Source organism: Anomaloglossus baeobatrachus, chromosome 1, assembly GCF_048569485.1.
Source record: "Anomaloglossus baeobatrachus isolate aAnoBae1 chromosome 1, aAnoBae1.hap1, whole genome shotgun sequence".
Taxonomy (NCBI): domain Eukaryota; kingdom Metazoa; phylum Chordata; class Amphibia; order Anura; family Aromobatidae; genus Anomaloglossus; species Anomaloglossus baeobatrachus.
Window position 1 is genome coordinate 693,484,702 of NC_134353.1, and position 19,294 is coordinate 693,503,995.

Here is a 19,294-nt window from a genome sequence, read left to right on the forward strand (position 1 = left end):
ATTATTGCGCTACAAATAAGCCGAATGTCCAGTGATACAAAGTCTATGCATAGCACAAACAGCAAGACTTAAGAGAGAAGTATTGAGGCTTTACCTGCCCTGCTTTTCAGTGTCCAGAAGTCTTTGCACTTCTCGGAGTCTACACTCAAACTGCGTCTTCTCGTCTTCTAGTGCACTCCTCCAGCTCTCCCACTGACGTTCCTTTTCTAAGAGCTCATCATTCAGTGCCTCTAGATCCATTACCTGCTCCTCCAGCATTGTGCATGTGGTTTTAAGAGCTTCCATGGTCTGTAACGATTACAGCACAACTTTTCAAATTATTTTCACAAATCCTAATTGATAAGGTAAAGGCCTTACTGTCTATGGGTGCCTATATGGTGTAAAAACCTAAAATAAAATGTGTGCTAAAACGGTGAAGTTATTATGGGAGGGTCCTTTGTTTGGGCCCTCATTATTTGGCTGTAGTAAAGGGCGGTTATCCTGCACATCTCTCTCTTTTTGTTGGATCGGATACCCTTTCTCCAAGAGCTCATTCTGTAGGGTTTTTTTTCACGTATGAGATAAATGATCCTACTTTCATCAATGATTTTGTTCTGTTTCATCTGGTTTTCTTGGATGACAAAAAAAAAAAAAATAAATAAATAATAATAAATAAAAAAAAAAATGTTTCTCCAGCTTCTCCTATCTAGCAGTCCTTGAAAACAGACAGCGCTCGAATGGCATCGGATTGCTGTCCAATTTTTTCGGACCCATAGACTTGCATTGCCAATTTTCATACAACACTTGTGTGAAAATATAAAATGCGATTTGTGTGGCTCAATGAGTCTGCAAAAAAAACAGACATGTTAACAGCCCCATAGACTATACTAAGTACGAGCTCTGTCCATTAAGAACACACATGGAACTCATACGCGAAAAACAGATTTCAGAATGTGCCCTAACAATGTAATGTTTTGTTTTCCCTGTGGTAGAAATAGCAAGGGTTCTCCATAGATTACTGCAAACCATTGGGGTCCCAAGAGAGCCAACACTTTAAAATTACATTATCACCTTTCCAGCAAGGAAAGATGGGGCTAAGTGGAGAACCCCTTTAAAAAGAAGCCGCAAATATTTTCTTGAAATATTACCCATAAAAGTATTTTTTGCTGCACATACAGTAATATTAGGCAGAAAGGTCCTAAGTGGTTTCTTTTCTAGTGAACTCCCAGTCTGTGCAGACAGAATAAAAGCTGCTACAAACACAGAAACAATGCCTTAGGCTAGAGACACACGGCATGAAAATCGGTGCGAGTGGAGTGCGATAAAACATTGCATTCCACTCGGACCAATATTAGCCTATGTGTCAGCGCACATGAGCGATTATTTTCTCAGCCCTAATCGGACTGTAATGCGATCCTTGTTTCTCTCGCATCCATTCAAGTGTATGGGGCGATAGAAAAATCGCACTGCACTCGCGGTACACCGGTTTACCGCGAGTGAAGGGCGAGAATGGCAATAGCCGGCTACGGAGAAGAGAGGGAGATAAATCCCTCCCCTCCTCAGTGCCAGCCCCCCCCCCCGCAGCTGAGGTCCGCTCACACGATCGGACCTCAGTCACAGGGACACTCGCATGACACTCGGCTCTGCTGTACTTCCAGCGTGAGCAGAGTGTCATGCGAGGGGATCGCCGTAATCCTCGTGTGGCCCAAGCCTTACACTAAATATCATCAACTTAAATTACAGGCAAAAAGTTTATAGATATTTCCATTTCTGATACAGAATGTACCATGTTTACGGCAGCACCTCGCTGTTAAGAATGACACCTTCCTATCACAAAAAATTAATATAAGGCAAAGTAAGAGAAGTAAATATGTGTTACTGCATTGTCCACGAAGCGAAGAAATGAGAAAACTCCACCTGTTTCTGACTAGTAAGCTGCATCTCCCGCTCCGTGATTTCTCTCCTTAGGTGGTCCACTTCACTCCGCAGTTGTATTATTTCCTCCGCAGCTCCAGAGACCTCATTCAGCTGTTTGGTTAAGTAGAAGTTTTGATTGTTCAGCTCGGCATTTTCTTCACTCATACGGTTCAGCTGATCTTCAAGGTCCGTAAGAACCTGCAGATAAAAGAGTATTCAGGGCTGTATCTCAGTGTGGCCACTAAATAAGAAGTTGGGCGTTTTTCCATTTGTCAAATCTTTACACTGCAGAAATATTTTTAGTGTTTCGCATAGATTTTTATAATAGAGACAAAAAAACGCTATGGAGATGCCCTCTTCTTCACAGATAACTACTTTCGTACATATGTGAAATGTGGAATGTTGGTGTCATGTGCAGAATCATTTAGCAGTTCTCTGAAATACACCACAGATTTCAAACTCAGAATAAAAGATGGATTTTACACATGCGCTTTGGATCATTTTTAAGTACGGTTACGAATTTGTTTAAAAACAAAAAAAAAGAGAATTTTGTTACTTACCGTAAATTCTTTTTCTTATAGTTCCGTCTTGGGAGACCCAGACCTTGGGTGTTTAGCTTCTGCCTCCGGAGGACACACAAAGTACTACACCTAAAAGTGTAGCTCCTCCCTCTGAGCCTATACACCCCCTGGTGAGCCAGTCACAGCCAGTTTAGTGCAAAAGCTGAAGGAGAATAGCCACCCACAAGTAGAACAGAGCAAGAGCCGGAACAACCGGAGACTCTGTCCACGACAACAGCCGGTGAAAACACGCGGAACAAGGAAATTGTCAACAGGTAACAGGGAGGGTGCTGGGTCTCCCAAGACGGAACTATAAGAAAAAGAATTTACGGTAAGTAAACAAAATTCTCTTTTTCTTTATCGTTCCTTTGGGAGACCCAGCCCTTGGGACGTTCCAAAGCAGTCCCTGGGTGGGAAATAAACAGAAAAACTAAGAAGTAGGCAGAACCTAACTTCACAAATGGGCGACCGCCGCCTGAAGGATGCGTCTGCCCAAGCTCGCATCTGCCGAAGCATGAGCATGCACTTGGTAGTGCTTCAAGAAGGTATGCAGGCTAGCCCAAGTGGCAGCCTGACAGACTTGTTGAGCCGTAGCCTGGTGCCTAAAAGCCCAAGAGGCACCGACAGCTCTGGTCGAGTGTGCTTTGATCCCCGGCGGGGGAGGCGCCTGCGTACTCTGGTAGGCGTCCGAGATGGTTGACCTAATCCAACGGGCTAAGGTCGGCTTAGAAGCAGGGAGGCCCTTGCGCCGACCTGTGGTTAGCACAAAAAGAAAAGTGCACCGCCTAAGCGCAGCGGTGCGAGACACATAGATCCGGAGAGCACGCACCAGATCTAGAGTATGTAGAGCTTTTTCAAAGCGATGAACAGGGGCCGGACAGAAGGAAGGTAAGGTAATGTCCTGGTTAAGGTGGAAAGGAGAGACCACCTTAGGATGGAAGTCCGGAGTCGGACGGAGAACCACCTTGTCTTGATGAAAGACTAAAAAAGGTGACTCCGAGGAGAGCGCAGCCAAATCAGAGACTCTCCTGAGAGAAGTTATGGCAACCAGAAAGGCCACTTTCTGTGAAAGACGGTACAAAGAAACCTCCCTAAGAGGCTCAAAGGGGGGTTTCTGCAAGACCGTGAGAACCAAGTTAAGGTCCCAGGGGTCCAAGGGCCGCCGGTAAGGCGGAATGATGTGAGACGCGCCCTGCATGAAGGTGCGGACCTGAGCCAGCCGAGCGAGACGCCGCTGGAACAGAACTGACAGAGCCGAAACTTGTCCCTTGAGAGAGTTGAGGGACAGTCCTAGCTGCAGACCGGACTGTAGAAAAGACAGAAGGGTCGGCAAGGAGAATGGCCAAGGAGGATGGCTGGTAGAGCGACACCAGGACAGGAAAATTTTCCAAGTCCTGTGATAGATCTTAGAGGAGGAAGACTTACGGGCCCGAGTCATAGTGGAGATGACTTCAGGGGGAATACCAGAAGCCGTCAAAATCAAGGACTCAAAAGCCACGCCATCAATTTGAGAGCCGCAGAATTTGGGCGGAAAAACGGACCTTGCGAGAGTAGGTCTGGACGGTCCGGGAGATGCCACGGTATCTCTACGGACAGTTGGAGCAGGTCCGGATACCAAGCTCGCCTGGGCCAGTCCGGTGCAATGAGGATGACTCGACGACCCTCCATTCTGATCTTGCGCAGGACTCTGGGCAAGAGAGCTAGAGGGGGAAACACGTAGGACAGACGAAACTGGGACCAGTCCTGAACCAGAGCGTCCGCGGCGAAGGCCTGAGGATCGTGGGAGCGAGCCACGTAAACAGGAACTTTGTTGTTGTGACGGGATGAAATTAGGTCCACGTCCAGAGTGCCCCATTTGCGGCCGATCGACTGAAATACTGCCGTGTGCAGGGACCACTCGCCACCGTCCACGCTTAGACGGCTGAGATAATCTGCCTCCCAGTTGTCCATGCCTGGGATGTGGACTGCGGATATGGTGGACCTGGAGTCCTCCGCCCATTGAAGAATGCGTTGTACCTCCATCATTGCCAGGCGGCTGCGTGTCCCGCCTTGATGGTTGATGTAGGCAACCGCTGTCGCGTTGTCTGACTGGACTCGAATGTGCCTGTCCGCCATCAGGTGGTGAAATGCTAGGAGAGCTAGAAGCACGGCTCTGGTTTCCAGCACATTGATTGAAAGGGCTGACTCGGACGGAGTCCAAGTGCCCTGTGCTCTGTGGTGGAGACATACCGCTCCCCAGCCGGATAGACTGGCATCCGTGGTGAGAATCACCCAGGACGGGGCCAGGAAGGAGCGCCCTTGGGACAGGGAGATGGGCCGAAGCCACCACTGAAGAGAGCTCTTGGTCCGTGGCGACAGAGCCACTGACTTGTGTAAGGAGGAAGGCCGCTTGTCCCAACAGCGGAGAATGTCCAGCTGCAGGGGGCGCAGATGGAACTGGGCAAAGGGAACAGCCTCCATGGACGCCACCATTTGACCCAGCACCTGCATCAGACGCCTGAGGGTATAACGGCGGGGCCTCAGGAGAGAGCGCACCGCCAACCGGAGTGACAGCTGTTTGCCTAAGGGCAACTTCACAAGTGCCGGCAGAGTCTCGAACTGCATCCCTAGGTACGTGAAACTCTGGGTCGGAGTCAGAGTGGATTTGGGAAGATTGACAAGCCACCCGAATTGAGCTAGAGTGGCGAGAGTGAGCGAGACACTCCGCTGACAGTCTGCGCTGGATGGAGCCTTGACTAGAAGGTCGTCCAGGTAGGAGAGCACTGCCAACCTCTGGAGGTGCAGAACTGCAATCACTGCTGCCATGACCTTGGTGAATACCTGAGGTGCCGTGGCTAACCCGAAGGGGAGAGCCACGAATTGGAAATGATCTTCTCCTATTGCAAAGCGTAGCCAACGCTGGTGTGAAACTGCAATTGGCACATGTAGATAGGCATCTCTGATGTCGATGGACGCCAGGAAATCCCCTTGGGTCATTGAGGCAATGACTGATCGCAGAGACTCCATGCGAAAGTGCCGCACCCGAACATGCTTGTTGAGAAGCTTGAGATCCAGGATGGGCCGTAAGGTACCGTCCTTTTTGGGAACCAGGAAGAGGTTGGAGTAAAAACCTCTGAACCGTTCCCGGGCGGGAACTGGTACAATTACTCCGTTGGCCTGCAAGGCTGCCATGGCCTGTGAGAAGGCGGCGGCCATGGAGCAGGGGGGAGTTGAGAGAAAAAATCTGTTTGGCGGGCTGGAAGAGAATTCTATCCTGTAGCCGTGAGAAATGATATCTCTCACCCACTGATCTGAGACCTGTTGAAACCAAGCGTCGCCAAAGTGGTAGAGCCTGCCACCGACTAAGGACGTTGTTGGAGCGGGCAGAGAGTCACGAGGAGGCTGCCTTAGTGGCAGGACCTCCTGCGGTCTTCTGTGGACGCGCTCTTGAGCGCCAGCTGGATTTCTGGTCCTTAGCTGAGTTAGTGGATGAGGCGGAGGGCTTAGAGAACGACCAGTTGGAGGAACGAAAGGAGCGAAACCTTGACTGAATCCTACCCTGGGCAGGTTTCCTGGTCTTGGTTTGTGGCATGGAAGTACTCTTCCCGCCAGTAGCCTCTTTAATAATTTCATCGGGCTGTTCACCGAACAGCCGGGAACCAGCAAAAGGGAGCCCAGCAAGGTACTTCTTTGAAGAAGTATCTGCCTTCCACTCTCGAAGCCACAAGATCCTGCAGATAACGAGGGAATTAGCCGAAGCCACCGCAGTGCGGTGAGAAGCCTCTAGCATGGCAGACATGGCATAAGAAGAAAAAGCTGAAGCTTGAGAAGTTAAGGCAACCATCTCGGGCATAGATTCCCTGATGAGGGAATGCATCTCCTCTAGAGAAGCAGAGATGGCTTTGAGGGCCCACACTGCTGCAAAAGTTGGGGAAAACGCGGCCCCCGCCGCTTCATACACGGATTTGGCCAGAAGGTCAATCTGACGGTCAGTGGCATCCTTAAGGGAAGTGCCATCAGCCACCGACACAACGGTCCAGGCTGAGAGCCTAGACACCGGAGGGTCTACCTTTGGGGAGTGAGCCCACTCCTTGACCACCTCAGGTGGAAAGGGAAAACGGTCATCAGAACCACGCTTTGGGAAGCGTTTGTCAGGACAGGCCCTGGATTTGGTCACAGCGGTCTAAAACTGGAGTGGTTAAAGAACACACTCTTTACTCTCTTAGGCGAGGTAAACTGGTGCTTTCCTGTCAGAGAGGGTTGCTCCTCTGATACTGGAGGGTTGAGATCCAGTACAGAATTAATGGAAGCAATCAAGTCACTAAATTCTGAGTCACCCTCGGAAAGATCAATGGGGCACATGGAGTTAGCCTCCGAGCCCCCTGTAAAGGCATCCTCCTCATCCTGCGAGTCCTCAACCCTTGAATCAGAGCCGCGGGATGAGGGGGGAGAGGAAACCCTGCAGCGCCTATTAGGAGGACGGGGTCTGTGCCCTGATGATGAATCCTCTGTGAGCTCCAGTGGACGGAGGTCAGAGGATAGGGATCCTAAAGGACCCTTAGAAAGAGCATTAGAGGCACCCTGTGAAGGGGGCTGATGCATATTCAGCAAAGTCCTGGACAGAAGTCCCATGGACTCAGCAAATGACTGGGAGATAGACCTAGAGAAGGACTCTACCCAGGCCGGGGGTTCAGCCACAGGTGCAGAAGTAGCTTGAGAGACCACTGGGGGTGAGACTCCAGGCTGAGGCACCTCCAAGTTAGAGCAGATATCACAATGTGGATAGGTGCTCGGTTCAGGCAGCAGGAGCTTACATGCAGCGCATGCAGTATAAAGCTTTGGAGCCTTGCTCCTCGTGTGAGACATGCTGCTGGAGTGGGAAAAACAGCTTCTACAAAGAGAATGAACCCCAGGGAGTATATTCAGAGGTCCACAACCAGAGACCGGCTGTGGCTTACCAGACCGCCGGAAGCGGTGTTGTGTGCCCTCCAGATCCCGAAGCCCGGACCCCCAATGCACAGCACCTCAGCAGGCATGCAGAGTGCAGGATGTCCCAGCGCAGAGTGAACCCTGTCCAAGAAAATGGCCGCCGGAGCGAAGAGAGGGGGCGGGACGGGGGCGTCCCTGTAGGAAAGCGGGATCTGGAGGGCCATAGAGGCCTGCAGGGGGGGGAAGTCACGCACAAGCAGTGAGGAGTGTCCCTCCCCTGTGCAGGACGGCCGCCGGGAGGAGCCGTGCCTGTCCCTCTGCATGAATGACATGCGAGGGCAGGTAACAGAAACTAGGCTTCCGGCGAAGCCGGGGCCTAAATTTGAGCAGCGAGGCCGACGCGCAGGCACCATCGGCGCGGATCTCGGGCGAAAAGCCAGAAGACCCGCCGGAAATGTCAAAACAAATACAGCAAACACACTCTCCCCACACAATAAAGGACAGGGACCCCCAACATATGAACATCTCAGGTACTTAGCTGCTGAGACGCAGGGCCAGGTCCCTGGGGATGAGTGCTCCGGTCCAGCAGGATCCTCAAGGGGCTGTGGACGGAGACCGCTCTCCTGCCAGGCATGGAGACCGTGCTGGCTCCCACTTCAATCCAGAGCCCAGGAGGGATGGTGAAGGAGCACGGCATGTAAGGCTCCAGCCTTGGAAATCAACCGTACAACACCAACGACACAGTGGGGTGAGAAGGGATATGCCGGGAGTCCAGACGTGGACCCGGACTTCTTCAATCTTTTTCCAAAAAAAAAAATCATATGAGAATGCATGTGTGGATGTATGTTCTCCTGAACACAAAGCGATAAACTGGCTGTGACTGGCTCACCAGGGGGTGTATAGGCTCAGAGGGAGGAGCTACACTTTTAGGTGTAGTACTTTGTGTGTCCTCCGGAGGCAGAAGCTAAACACCCAAAGTCTGGGTCTCCCAAAGGAACGTAAAAGAAATAGCAAATACGTTAAAAAAAAAAAAAAAAAACATTTTGGCAGAAAGAAGCAAATTATGAGACCAGCAAAGATGAGCAGCGGCTTGCAGGCTACATTCACATTGTGCTGCTTTGCTGGGGATTACCTATGCTAATGTATCAAGAGATTGCTAATGATTTTGTTAAAGAGTGGCATGAAATGTAATCATAACAAAAGAACACGCTAAAGAAAGAACGTTCTGGGACCAAGATAAGGAACCGCTGTGAAAAAGTGATCATGTCATTTATAAATGTGCACGTACTCCGCACTCCTGCATGTTGCAATACTGCACGAGCAAACAAAGAGGTCAACCAGTGATTAAGCAACTAAGGATAGGCTCTTTATAGGCATCAATCTGACGCTCGTAATCATTTTCCAAAGGATAGGCGATAAAATGTGCAATCAGTGGGTGACCCAATCACTAAGACAGGGCCCCAAGGGAATGGAGCGAACGTCAGGAGGATTAGGGATCAGGACTTCTGTTTTAGTGATTGTTGGGATATCAGCTGTGTGAAAATCCCTTAAAAAGGTAATCTGTACCAGCGTGATTGCATCTAAGTTTCTCTCACTCTCAAAAGCCGCTGAATTTCAGAGAAAACATAGTTTGAAAAGCCAGCCAAGGGCCATTGGAAGAGATGAGGGTAATTTAGAGTGGCCCCCAGCTATCTTCTCCCTGTCTTGCTTTAGGTGATTGACAGGTAAAGCCATATGTACATCGAAGAGCTGTGTCAATCACCTGGAGCAGTGCAGCCAGGAAGAAGAGGTACCAGACTAATCACGTCTTTCCTATAGACCCTGAGCTGCTTTTCAAACTATGTTTTCTCTGCAAAAAGTGTAAAATGAAGATCGGAAAATTCCACTTCTAAAATCCAAATTTTTTATTGAAGATCCATAGTAAAGATCCATTAAAACATAGCAAGAACACATCATCTCTGACGCGCTTCCAATTCTCAAATTACGCCCTCAGTCATAGAAATCTCATCAGAGATGATATGTTCTTGCTAAACAGAACATGTTTTAATGGATTTTTACTATGGACCTTCAATAAAGAATTTGGATTTTAGAAGTGGAATTACCCCATCTTCATTTTTCTCTTCATTTTGCATAATATACTGCGGACAGCGGTAAAGTGGGATACACAAAAAGAAGGGAATTTTGTTTACTTACCGTAAATTCCTTTTCTTCTAGCTCCTATTGGGAGACCCAGACAATTGAGACAATTGGGTGTATAGCTTCTGCCTCCGGAGGCCACACAAGAAGGGAATTTTGTTACTTACCGTAAATTCCTTTTCTTCTAGCTCTTATTGGGAGACCCAGACGATTGGGGTATAGCTACTGCCCTCCGGAGGCCACACAAAGCACTACACTAAAAAGTGCAAGGCCCCTCCCCCTCTGGCTATACCCCCCCGTGGTATCACGGGTTCTCCAGTTTTAGTGCCAAAGCAAGAAGGAGGAAGCCAATAACTGGTTTAAACAAATTAACTCCGAATAACGTCGGAGAACTGAAAAACCGTTCAACATGAACAACATGTGTACCCGCAAACAACCAAGAAATCCCGAAGGACAACAGGGCGGGTGCTGGGTCTCCCAATAAGAGCTAGAAGAAAAGGAATTTACGGTAAGTAACAAAATTCCCTTCTTCTTCAGCGCTCTATTGGGAGACCCAGACGATTGGGACGTCCAAAAGCTGTCCCTGGGTGGGTAAAGAGATACCTCATGTTAGAGCTGCAAAACAGCCCTCCCCTACGGGGATGTCACTGCCGCCTGCAGGACTCTTCTACCTAAGCTGGCATCCGCCGAAGCATAGGTATGCACCTGATAATGTTTGGTGAAAGTGTGCAGACTCGACCAGGTAGCTGCCTGGCACACCTGTTGAGCCGAAGCCTGGTGTCGTAGCGCCCAGGACGCACTCACGGCTCTGGTTGAATGGGCTTTCAGCCCTGAAAGAACCGGAAGCCCTGCAAAACGGTAGGCTTCCAGAATTGGTTCTTTGATCCATCGAGCCAGGGTGGCTTTAGAAGCCTGCAACCTCTTGCGCGTACCAGCGACAAGGGCATCGGAACGGCGTACAGGCGCCGTGCGTGAAATGTAGATTCTGAGTGCTCTCACCAGATCTAGCAAACGTAAATCATTCTCATACCGGTGAACCGGATGAGTGCAAAAGGACGGTAAGGAGATATCCTGATTAAGATGAAACGAGGATACTACCTTAGGGAGAAACTCCGGAATGATGCGCAGCACTACCTTGTCCTGGTGAAACACCAGGAAGGGAGCCTTGGATGACAGAGCTGCCAGCTCAGACACTCGCCGAAGCGATGTGATCGCAACGAGAAACGCCACCTTCTGTGACAGGCGAGAAAAGGAAACTTCCTTCAGAGGCTCGAAAGGCGGCTTCTGGAGAGCAACTAGAACCCTGTTCAGATCCCATGGATCCAACGGCCGCTTGTACGGGGGTACGATATGACAAACCCCCTGCGGGAACGTGCGCACCTTAGAAAGACGTGCTAGACGCTTCTGAAAAAACACGGATAGTGCTGAGACTTGCCCTTTGAGGGAGTCTAGCGACAAGCCCTTTTCTAACTCCTATTGTAGGAAGGAAAGAAAGATAGGCAATGCAAATGGCCAGGGAGACACTCCCTGAGTAGAGCACCAGATTAAGAAAACCTTCCACGTTCTGTGGTAGATCTTAGCAGACGTGGGCTTCCTAGCCTGTCTCATGGTGGCAACGACCCCTTGGGATAATCCTGAAGACGCTAGGATCCAGGACACACAAGCCACACAGTCAGGTCCAGGGCCGCAGAATTCCGATGGAGAAAACGGCCCTTGAGACAGTAAGTCTGGTCGGTCTGGTAGTGACCCCGGTCGGCCGACCGTGAGATGCCACAGATCCGGGTACCACGATCTCCTCGGCCAGTCTGGTGCGACGAGTATGACGCGGCTGCAATCGGATCTGATTTTTGCGCAGTACTCTGGGCAAGAGTGCCAGAGGTGGAAACACATATGTGAGCCGGAACTGCGACCAATCTTGCACTAAGGCGTCTGCCGCCAGAGCTCTGTGATCGCGCGATCGTGCCATAAATGCCGGGACCTTGTTGGTGTGCCGAGACGCCATTAGGTCGACGTCCGGCCCCCCCCAGCGGCAACAGATTTCCTGAAACACGTGCGGGTGAAGGGACCATTCCCCCGCGTCCATGCCCTGGCGACTGAGGAAGTCTGCTTCCCAGTTTTCTACGCCCGGGATGTGAACTGCGGATATGGTGGATGCTGTGTCCTCCACCCACATGAGGATTCGCCGGACTTCCTGGAAGGCTGCTGACTGCGTGTCCCTCCTTGGTGGTTGATGTATGCCACCGCTGTGGAGATGTCCGACTGGATTCGGATCTGCTCCCTTCTAGCCACTTTTGGAAAGCTAATAGGGTAAGATACCCTGCCCCGATTTCCAGCACATCGAACTGAAGGGTGGACTCCTGCTGAGTCCACGTCCCCTGAGCCATGTGGCGGAGACAAACTGCTCCCCACCCTGACAGACTCGTATCTGTCGTGACCACTGCCCAGGATGGGGGCTATGGCAATGAGGTGGGAATAAGCCACTATTGCAGAGAGTCCTCGGCCGTCAGGGAAAGGGAGACTTCCCGTCCAGGGAGGTTGACTGCCCATCCCATTGGCGGAGAATGTCCCATTGCCGTTGGCACAGATGAAACTGCGCAAAGAGAACTGCCTCGATGGCTGCCACCATCTTCCTTAGGAAGTGCATGAGGCGCCTTAAGGGGTGCGACTGGCCTTGAAGGAGAGACTGCACCTCTGTCCGCAGTGAACGCTGCTGGTTCAGCGGAAGCTTCACTATGGCTGATAGAGTATGAAACTCCATGCCGAGATACGTTAGTGATTGAGTCGGAGACAGATTTGACCTTGCCAAATTGATGATCCACCCGAAAGTCTGGAGAGTCTCCAGCGTAACATTCAGGCTGCGTTGGCATGCCTCGAGGGAGGTTGCTTTGACGAGTAGATCGTCCAAGTACGGAATCACCGGGTGTCCGTGAGAGTGCAAGACTGCTACCACTGCTGCCATGACCTTGGTGCCCACCCGTGGGGCTGTCGCCAGACTGAATGGCAGAGCTACGAACAGAAGATGTTCGTCTCCTATCACAAAACGTAGAAAACGTTGGTGCTCCGTAGCAATTGGCACGTGGAGATAGGCATCTTTGATGTCTGTTGAGGCAAGGAAGTCTCCTCGAGACATTGAGGCAATGACGGATCGGAGGGATCCCATCCGGAACCGCCTGGCGTTCGCATGCTCGTTGAGCAGTTTCAGAACCAGAACAGGACGGAAGGAACCGTCCATTTTTGGAGCCACAAAGAGATTGGAGTACAAACCCTCGCCCTCGTTCCTGAGGGGGGACAGGGATCACCACTCCTTCTGCTCTTAGAGCGTCCACCGCCTGCAGCAGGGCATCTGCTCGGTGGAGAGGTGGGGCCGTTCTGAAGAATGGAGTCGGAGGACGAGAACAGAACACTGTCCTGTGCACGTGAGCACAATGTCCGTCACCCACCGGTCTGTGACCTGTGGCAGCTAAATGTCGCCAAAGGCGGGGGAGTCTGCCATCAACCGCGGATGCGGAGAGAGAGAGAGAGAGCTGAGAGTCCTGAGGAGACCGCCTTGGTAGCGGTTCCTCCGACTGCCTTCCTTGGGCGAGATTGAGCCCGGCCGGAATCTGAGCCCGTCTGAGGTTTTGTAGCCCTTTTGCACGAGGACAATTGGGACCTGCCGGAGCTTGGGAAGGACCGAAACCTCGACTGTACTTTTAGGACAGCATTAACAGGGTAAGTCGCAGTGCAGACATTGCGGGGTTACGGACGCCTCTGCGGTACAGATGTCCCTGCTCAAGGTCAGCTGCGCAAGAACAGCAGAAAAGGTTAGGTTGCCAATACGGCTGTGGATGCCGGAGCAACCGACACGCCGATAGGCTCCTAGACAGATTTCAACCAGAGTCCATCTGTCTGTGAATGGCATCTTGAAGTGAAGCCCCATCTCCAGTGCAACTATGGCTCTATATGCAAGCCTGGAGATTGGAGAATCCACCTTTGGACCCTGGGTCCAGCGCTGACCACGTCAGGGGAAAAAAGGGATAACGTGTATCCTAAAAACGTTTGGAGAAGACGCTTATCTGGTAAGCGTGGTGTTCCTGGACTGCTTCTCTGAAGTCAGCGTGGCCAGAAAAATACTCAATATCTGCGTGAGACACTGAAAAGGAACTTCTCCTGTTCGTCTCCTATCTCCACTGGGGGAGCTGAGGGAGAAAGATCCAACCTTCCATTGATGGACGGTATAGGATCATTCCGTATGGCGTTACCACCCGGTGTATCCGGATTGAGAGCGATGTCAGTATCAAAGCCCTGAAGAGCTGCCTTTTGTTCAAGTAGATTGCCCATGGGTGCAAGTCTCTATATTATGACTACTCCGTCCCTGTCCATGGACAGGGTTGACAGGAAGTTTCTTTGGCCACAACTAGTAGAGCCCCGGCAGACGAAGTGCTAGAGACCCCGGCAGACGACGTGCTACAGGGGAGCATGCACACAATGGGACGGTGTCATGAACAGCATCCCATGTAGTAAAAACAGCACTGAAATCTGTGTTGCTTTTTAGCCGCTGCCGACTAGCTATCTAGAAGTATATAGCCAAGATTGGTGACCGTACATTGCAATGTATAGCATACAGGCATAAAGTACAAATGACCACTGCAGCACAAGCAATACAAGCAGCATAGAAGCCTGTGCCCTGGCACCCCTGCTCTTCTGCTGCTGTATACTAGTCATCTAGGGGAATATAGCCCAGAAGAGTGACCCTACAGTGCAATGTATAGCATACAAGCACAAGTACAAATGAACACTGCAGCACATGCAATCCAAGCAGCATAGAAGCCTGTGCCCTGGCACCTCTGCTCTTCTGCTGCTGTAGACTGGTCATCTAGGGGAATATAGCCCAGAAGAGTGACCATACAGTGCAATGTATAGCATACAAGCACAAGTACAAATGCACACTGCAGCCCATGCAATACAAGCAGCATAGAAAAAAACCTGTGCCCCAGCACCCTTGGTTTTCTGCTGCTGTAGTCTAGCCATTCCAGAAGAATATAGCTAAGACTAGCGACTGTACAGTGCAATGTATAGCATATCAGCATAAACACAAATGAACACCTCAGTCGTGCAAAACAAGCAGCCTAGAAAGCCTGTGCTTTAGCACACCTGCTTTCCTGCTGCTGATGTGTCGCTCCCCAAGCGGGCATATAGCGACCTATGTAGTTAAAAACAACACATGTATACACTGCAGTTATATCGTGGTCAGCACTATGTGTGCCTCTTACCGCCCGCCTATAAGCGGGTGTATGATCGCCACTGTCCTGCCTTGGTGCCCCGAGCTCTGCAGTAATGGCTGCCGGCTTCTTCCCCAGCTCGTGTGAGTAGGGGCGGGCCGTGGGCGTGCCCCCAAGGCAGAGCGGGAATCCGGCGTCCGACAGAGTGCAGTGAGAGGGCTGGAGCATGTAAAAAGGCTCCAGCCCTCGGCGCTGCTGATTGCTCAGCGCCTGTCCCCTTCCCTGAGTGACAGGGAGGGGGCGGGAACGAAGCGGCACTAGGCCGCAGAAGCCGGGGACTGGAGTTATAAGCGCCGCCGCCGTAAAAGCGCGGTCGGCGCCCAGTCCCCGGCGAACTACAAGTCCCAGCCGCGCCGCCGCTCCCGGAGCGTCCGGCGCGGTAGTTCCCAAAACACAAAGTCACTCAGCAAAGCTGCAGTGACTGTAACCCTTTACTGTCCCCGGCGCACTAGCACACCCAGCAAGTCTGGAGTGTGCTGTGCCTGTGTGTACGGGGACACAGAGTACCTGTAATGGTGCAGGGCCATGTCCCTGAACGGTACTCCAGCTCCGTATCCAGCAGGTTCAAATGGGTCTGTGGATGGAGCCCGGCGTCAGAGCTTTGAGGCCGGCAGGATCCCACTTCCTCAGAGCCCCTCAGGGGGATGTGGAAGGAAAGCAGCATGTGGGCTCCAGCCTCCGTACCAGCAATAGGTACCTCAACCTTACAACACCATCCAGGGGTGAGAAGGGAGCATGCTGGGAGCCCTATATGGGCCCTCTTTTCTTCCATCCGAAATAGTCAGCAGCTACTGCTGACTAAAATCTGTGGAGCTATGCGTGGATGTCTGACCTCCTTCGCACACAAAGCTAAAACTGGAGAACCCGTGATACCACGGGGGGGTATAGCCAGAGGGGGAGGGGCCTTGCACTTTTTAGTGTAGTGCTTTGTGTGGCCTCCGGAGGGCAGTAGCTATACCCCAATCGTCTGGGTCTCCCAATAGAGCGCTGAAGAAAGTATTACACTTTAAAAAGTGTAACCCCTCCCCTCTGCCTATACACCCCCCCGTGCATCACGGGCTCCTCAGTTTTGGTGCAAAAGCAGGAAGGAGGATACTTATAAATTGGTCTAAGGTAAATTCAATCCGAAGGATGTTCGGAGAACTGAAAACCATGAACCAAAAGAACAATTCAACATGAACAACATGTGTACACAAAAGAACAACAGCCCGAAGGGAACAGAGGCAGGTGCTGGGTCTCCCAATAGGAGCTAGAAGAAAAGGAATTTACGGTAAGTAAACAAAATTCCCTTCTTCTTTGTCGCTCCATTGGGAGACCCAGACAATTGGGACGTCCAAAAGCAGTCCCTGGGTGGGTAAAAGAATACCCTGAGAAAAAGAGCCAACAACGGCCCTCCTCTTACAGGTGGGCAACCGCCGCCTGAAGGACTAGCCTACCTAGACTGGCATCCGCCGAAGCATAGGTATGCACCTGATAGTGTTTCGTGAAAGTGTGCAGACTAGACTAGGTAGCTGCCTGACACACCTGCTGAGCCGTCGCCCGGTGCCGCAATGCCCAGGACGCACCCACGGCTCTGGTAGAATGGGCTTTCAGCCCTGAAGGAATCGGAAGCCAAGAAGAACGGTAGGCTTCAAAAATCGGTTCCTTGATCCACCGAGCCAAGGTTGACTTGGAAGCCTGCGACCCCTTACGCTGGCCAGCGACAAGGACAAAGAGCGCATCAGAACGGCGCAGTGGCGTCGTGCGAGACACGTAGATCCGGAGTGCTCTCACTAGATCTAACAAATGCAAATCCTTTTCACATTGGTGAATTGGATGAGGGCAAAATGAAGGTAAGGAAATATCCTGATTGAGATGAAAAGGGGACACCACTTTGGGGAGAAAGTCCGGGACCGGACGCAGAACCACCTTATCCTGGTGAAATACCAGGAAGGGGGCTTTGCATGACAGCGCTGCAAGCTCTGACACTCTTCGGAGTGATGTGACTGCCACTAGAAATGCCACCTTCTGCGAAAGACGTGATAGAGAGACATCCTTCAGCGGCTCGAAAGGTGGTTTCTGAAGAGCCCGCAGAACCCTGTTGAGATCCCAGGGTTCCAGTGGACGCTTGTAAGGTGGAACTATGTGGCAAGCTCCCTGCAGGAACGTGCGGACCTGCGGAAGCCTGGCTAGACGCTTTTGAAAGAACACGGAAAGCGCCGAGACTTGTCCCTTGAGAGAGCCGAGAGACAAACCCTTGTCCATTCCAGATTGAAGGAAGGAAAGAAACGTGGGTAAGGCAAACGGCCAGGGGGTAAACCCCTTATCAGAGCACCAGGCTAAGAAGATCCTCCAAGCCCTGTGATAGATCTTGGCTGACGTTGGTTTCCTGGCCTGCCTCATAGTGGCAATGACCTCTTGAGATAACCCTGAGGACGCTAGGAGCCAGGACTCAATGGCCACACAGTCAGGTTGAGGGCCGCAGAATTCAGATGGAAAAATGGCCCTTTAGACAGCAAGTCTGGTCGGTCTGGGAGCGCCCACGGTTGACCCACCGTGAGGTGCCACAAGTCCGGGTACCACGACCTCCTCGGCCAGTCTGGAGCGACGAGGATGGCGCGGCGGCAGTCGGACCTGATCTTGCGCAACACTCTGGGCAGCATTGCCAGAGGAGGGAATACATAAGGCAGTCTCAAACTGCGACCAATCCTGAACTAAGGCGTCCGCCGCCAGAGCTCTGTGATCCTGAGACCATGCCATGAATGCCGGGACTTTGTTGTTGTGCCGAGACGCCATTAGATCGACGTCCGGCGTTCCCCAGCGACAACAGATCTCTTGAAACACGTCCGGGTGGAGAGACCATTCCCCTGCGTCCATGCCCTGGCGACTGAGAAAGTCTGCTTCCCAGTTTTCTACGCCTGGGATGTGAACCGCGGAGATGGTGGAGGCTGTGGCCTCCGCCCACAGCAGAATCCGCCGAACTTCTTGGAAGGCTTGACGACTGCGAGTGCCGCCCTGGTGGTTGATGTACGCGACCGCCGTGGCGTTGTCCGACTGTATGCGGATCTGCCTGCCCTCCAGCCACCGATGGAACGCTTTTAGGGCTAAATACACTGCCCTTATTTCCAGAACATTGATCTGAAGGGAGGACTCTGTCGGAGACCAGGTTCCCTGAGCCTTGTGGTGGAGAAAAACCGCTCCCCACCCTGACAGACTCGCGTCCGTCGTGACCACAGCCCAGGATGGGGGCAGGAAAGATTTTCCCTTCGACAGGGAAGTGGGAAGAAGCCACCACTGAAGAGAGGTCTTGGCTGCCAGAGAAAGAGAGACGTTCCTGTCTAAGGATGTCGACCTCTTGTCCCATTTGCTGAGAATGTCCCATTGGAGTGGACGCAGATGAAACTGCGCAAAGGGAACTGCCTCCATTGCTGCCACCATCTTCCCCAGGAAGTGCATGAGGCGCTTCAAGGGGTGTGACTGGGCCCGAAGGAGAGATTGCACCCCTGTTTGCAGCGAACGCTGTTTGTCCAGCGCTAGCTTGACTATCGCTGAGAGAGTATGAAACTCCATCCCGTGGTAAGTCAGTGATTGGGTCGGAGTCAATTTTGACTTTGGGAAATTGATGATCCACCCGAACCTCTGGAGCGTCTCCAGAGCCACGGTCAGACTGTGTTGGCATGCCACCCGGGAGGGTGCCTTGACTAGGAGATCGTCTAAGTAAGGGATCACTGAGTGGCCCTGAGAATGTAGGACCGCCACCACGGATGCCATGACCTTGGTGAAGACCCGTGGGGCTGTCGCCAGGCCGAAAGGCAGTGCCACAAACTGAAGGTGTTCGTCCCCAATGGCGAAACGCAGGAAGCGTTGATGCTCTGGAGCGATCGGCACGTGGAGATAGGCATCCCTGATGTCGATTGATGCCAGGAAGTCTCCTTGGGACATCGAAGCGATGACAGAGCGGAGGGACTCACATGTCTGTTGAGCAATTTGAGGTCCAAAACGGGACGGAATGAACCGTCCTTTTTTGGTACCACGAACAGGTTCGAGTAAAAGCCGCAACCATGTTCCTGAAGGGGAACGGGGATCACAACTCCTTCTGTCTTCAGAGTGTCCACCGCCTGAAAAAGTGCAACGGTTCGCTCGGGGGGCGGAGATGTTCTGAAAAAACGAGTCGGAGGACGAGAGCTGAACTCTATCCTGTAACCGTGAGACAGAATGTCCCTCACCCATCGGTCTTGGACATGTGGCCACCAGGCGTCGCAAAAGCGGGAGAGCCTGCCACCGACCGAGGATGCGGTTTGGGGAGGCCGAAAGTCATGAGGAGGCCGCCTTGGAGACGGTGCCTCCGGCGGTCTTTGGAGGACGTGACTTAGACCGCCATGCAGAAGAGTTTCTCTGGCTCTTCTGTGGCCTGTTGGATGATGAGGATTGGGACCTGGCTGAGGGCCGAAAGGACCGAAACCTCGCTTGAATTTTTCGTTGCTGAGGTCTCTTTGGTTTGGGCTGGGGTAAGGACGAGTCCTTTCCCTTGGATTGCTTAATAATTTCATCCAA

At 51.9% G+C, this 19,294-nt stretch overlaps 1 protein-coding gene across 6 annotated transcripts in view; it reads right to left on the reverse strand.

Annotated features, from left to right (window-relative positions):
- The window catches only part of CIT (citron rho-interacting serine/threonine kinase), a 304,000-nt gene that overhangs the window by 127,646 nt on the left and 157,060 nt on the right, over positions 1-19,294 (reverse strand). For all 6 annotated transcript variants that reach the window (XM_075320265.1, XM_075320246.1, XM_075320294.1 and 3 more), the window contains 2 exons: positions 1,897-2,094; positions 95-288 (listed from right to left, as the gene is read on the reverse strand). In XM_075320265.1, the coding sequence (XP_075176380.1) occupies positions 95-288; positions 1,897-2,094 (392 nt within the window). The remainder of the gene's footprint in view (positions 1-94; positions 289-1,896; positions 2,095-19,294) is intronic.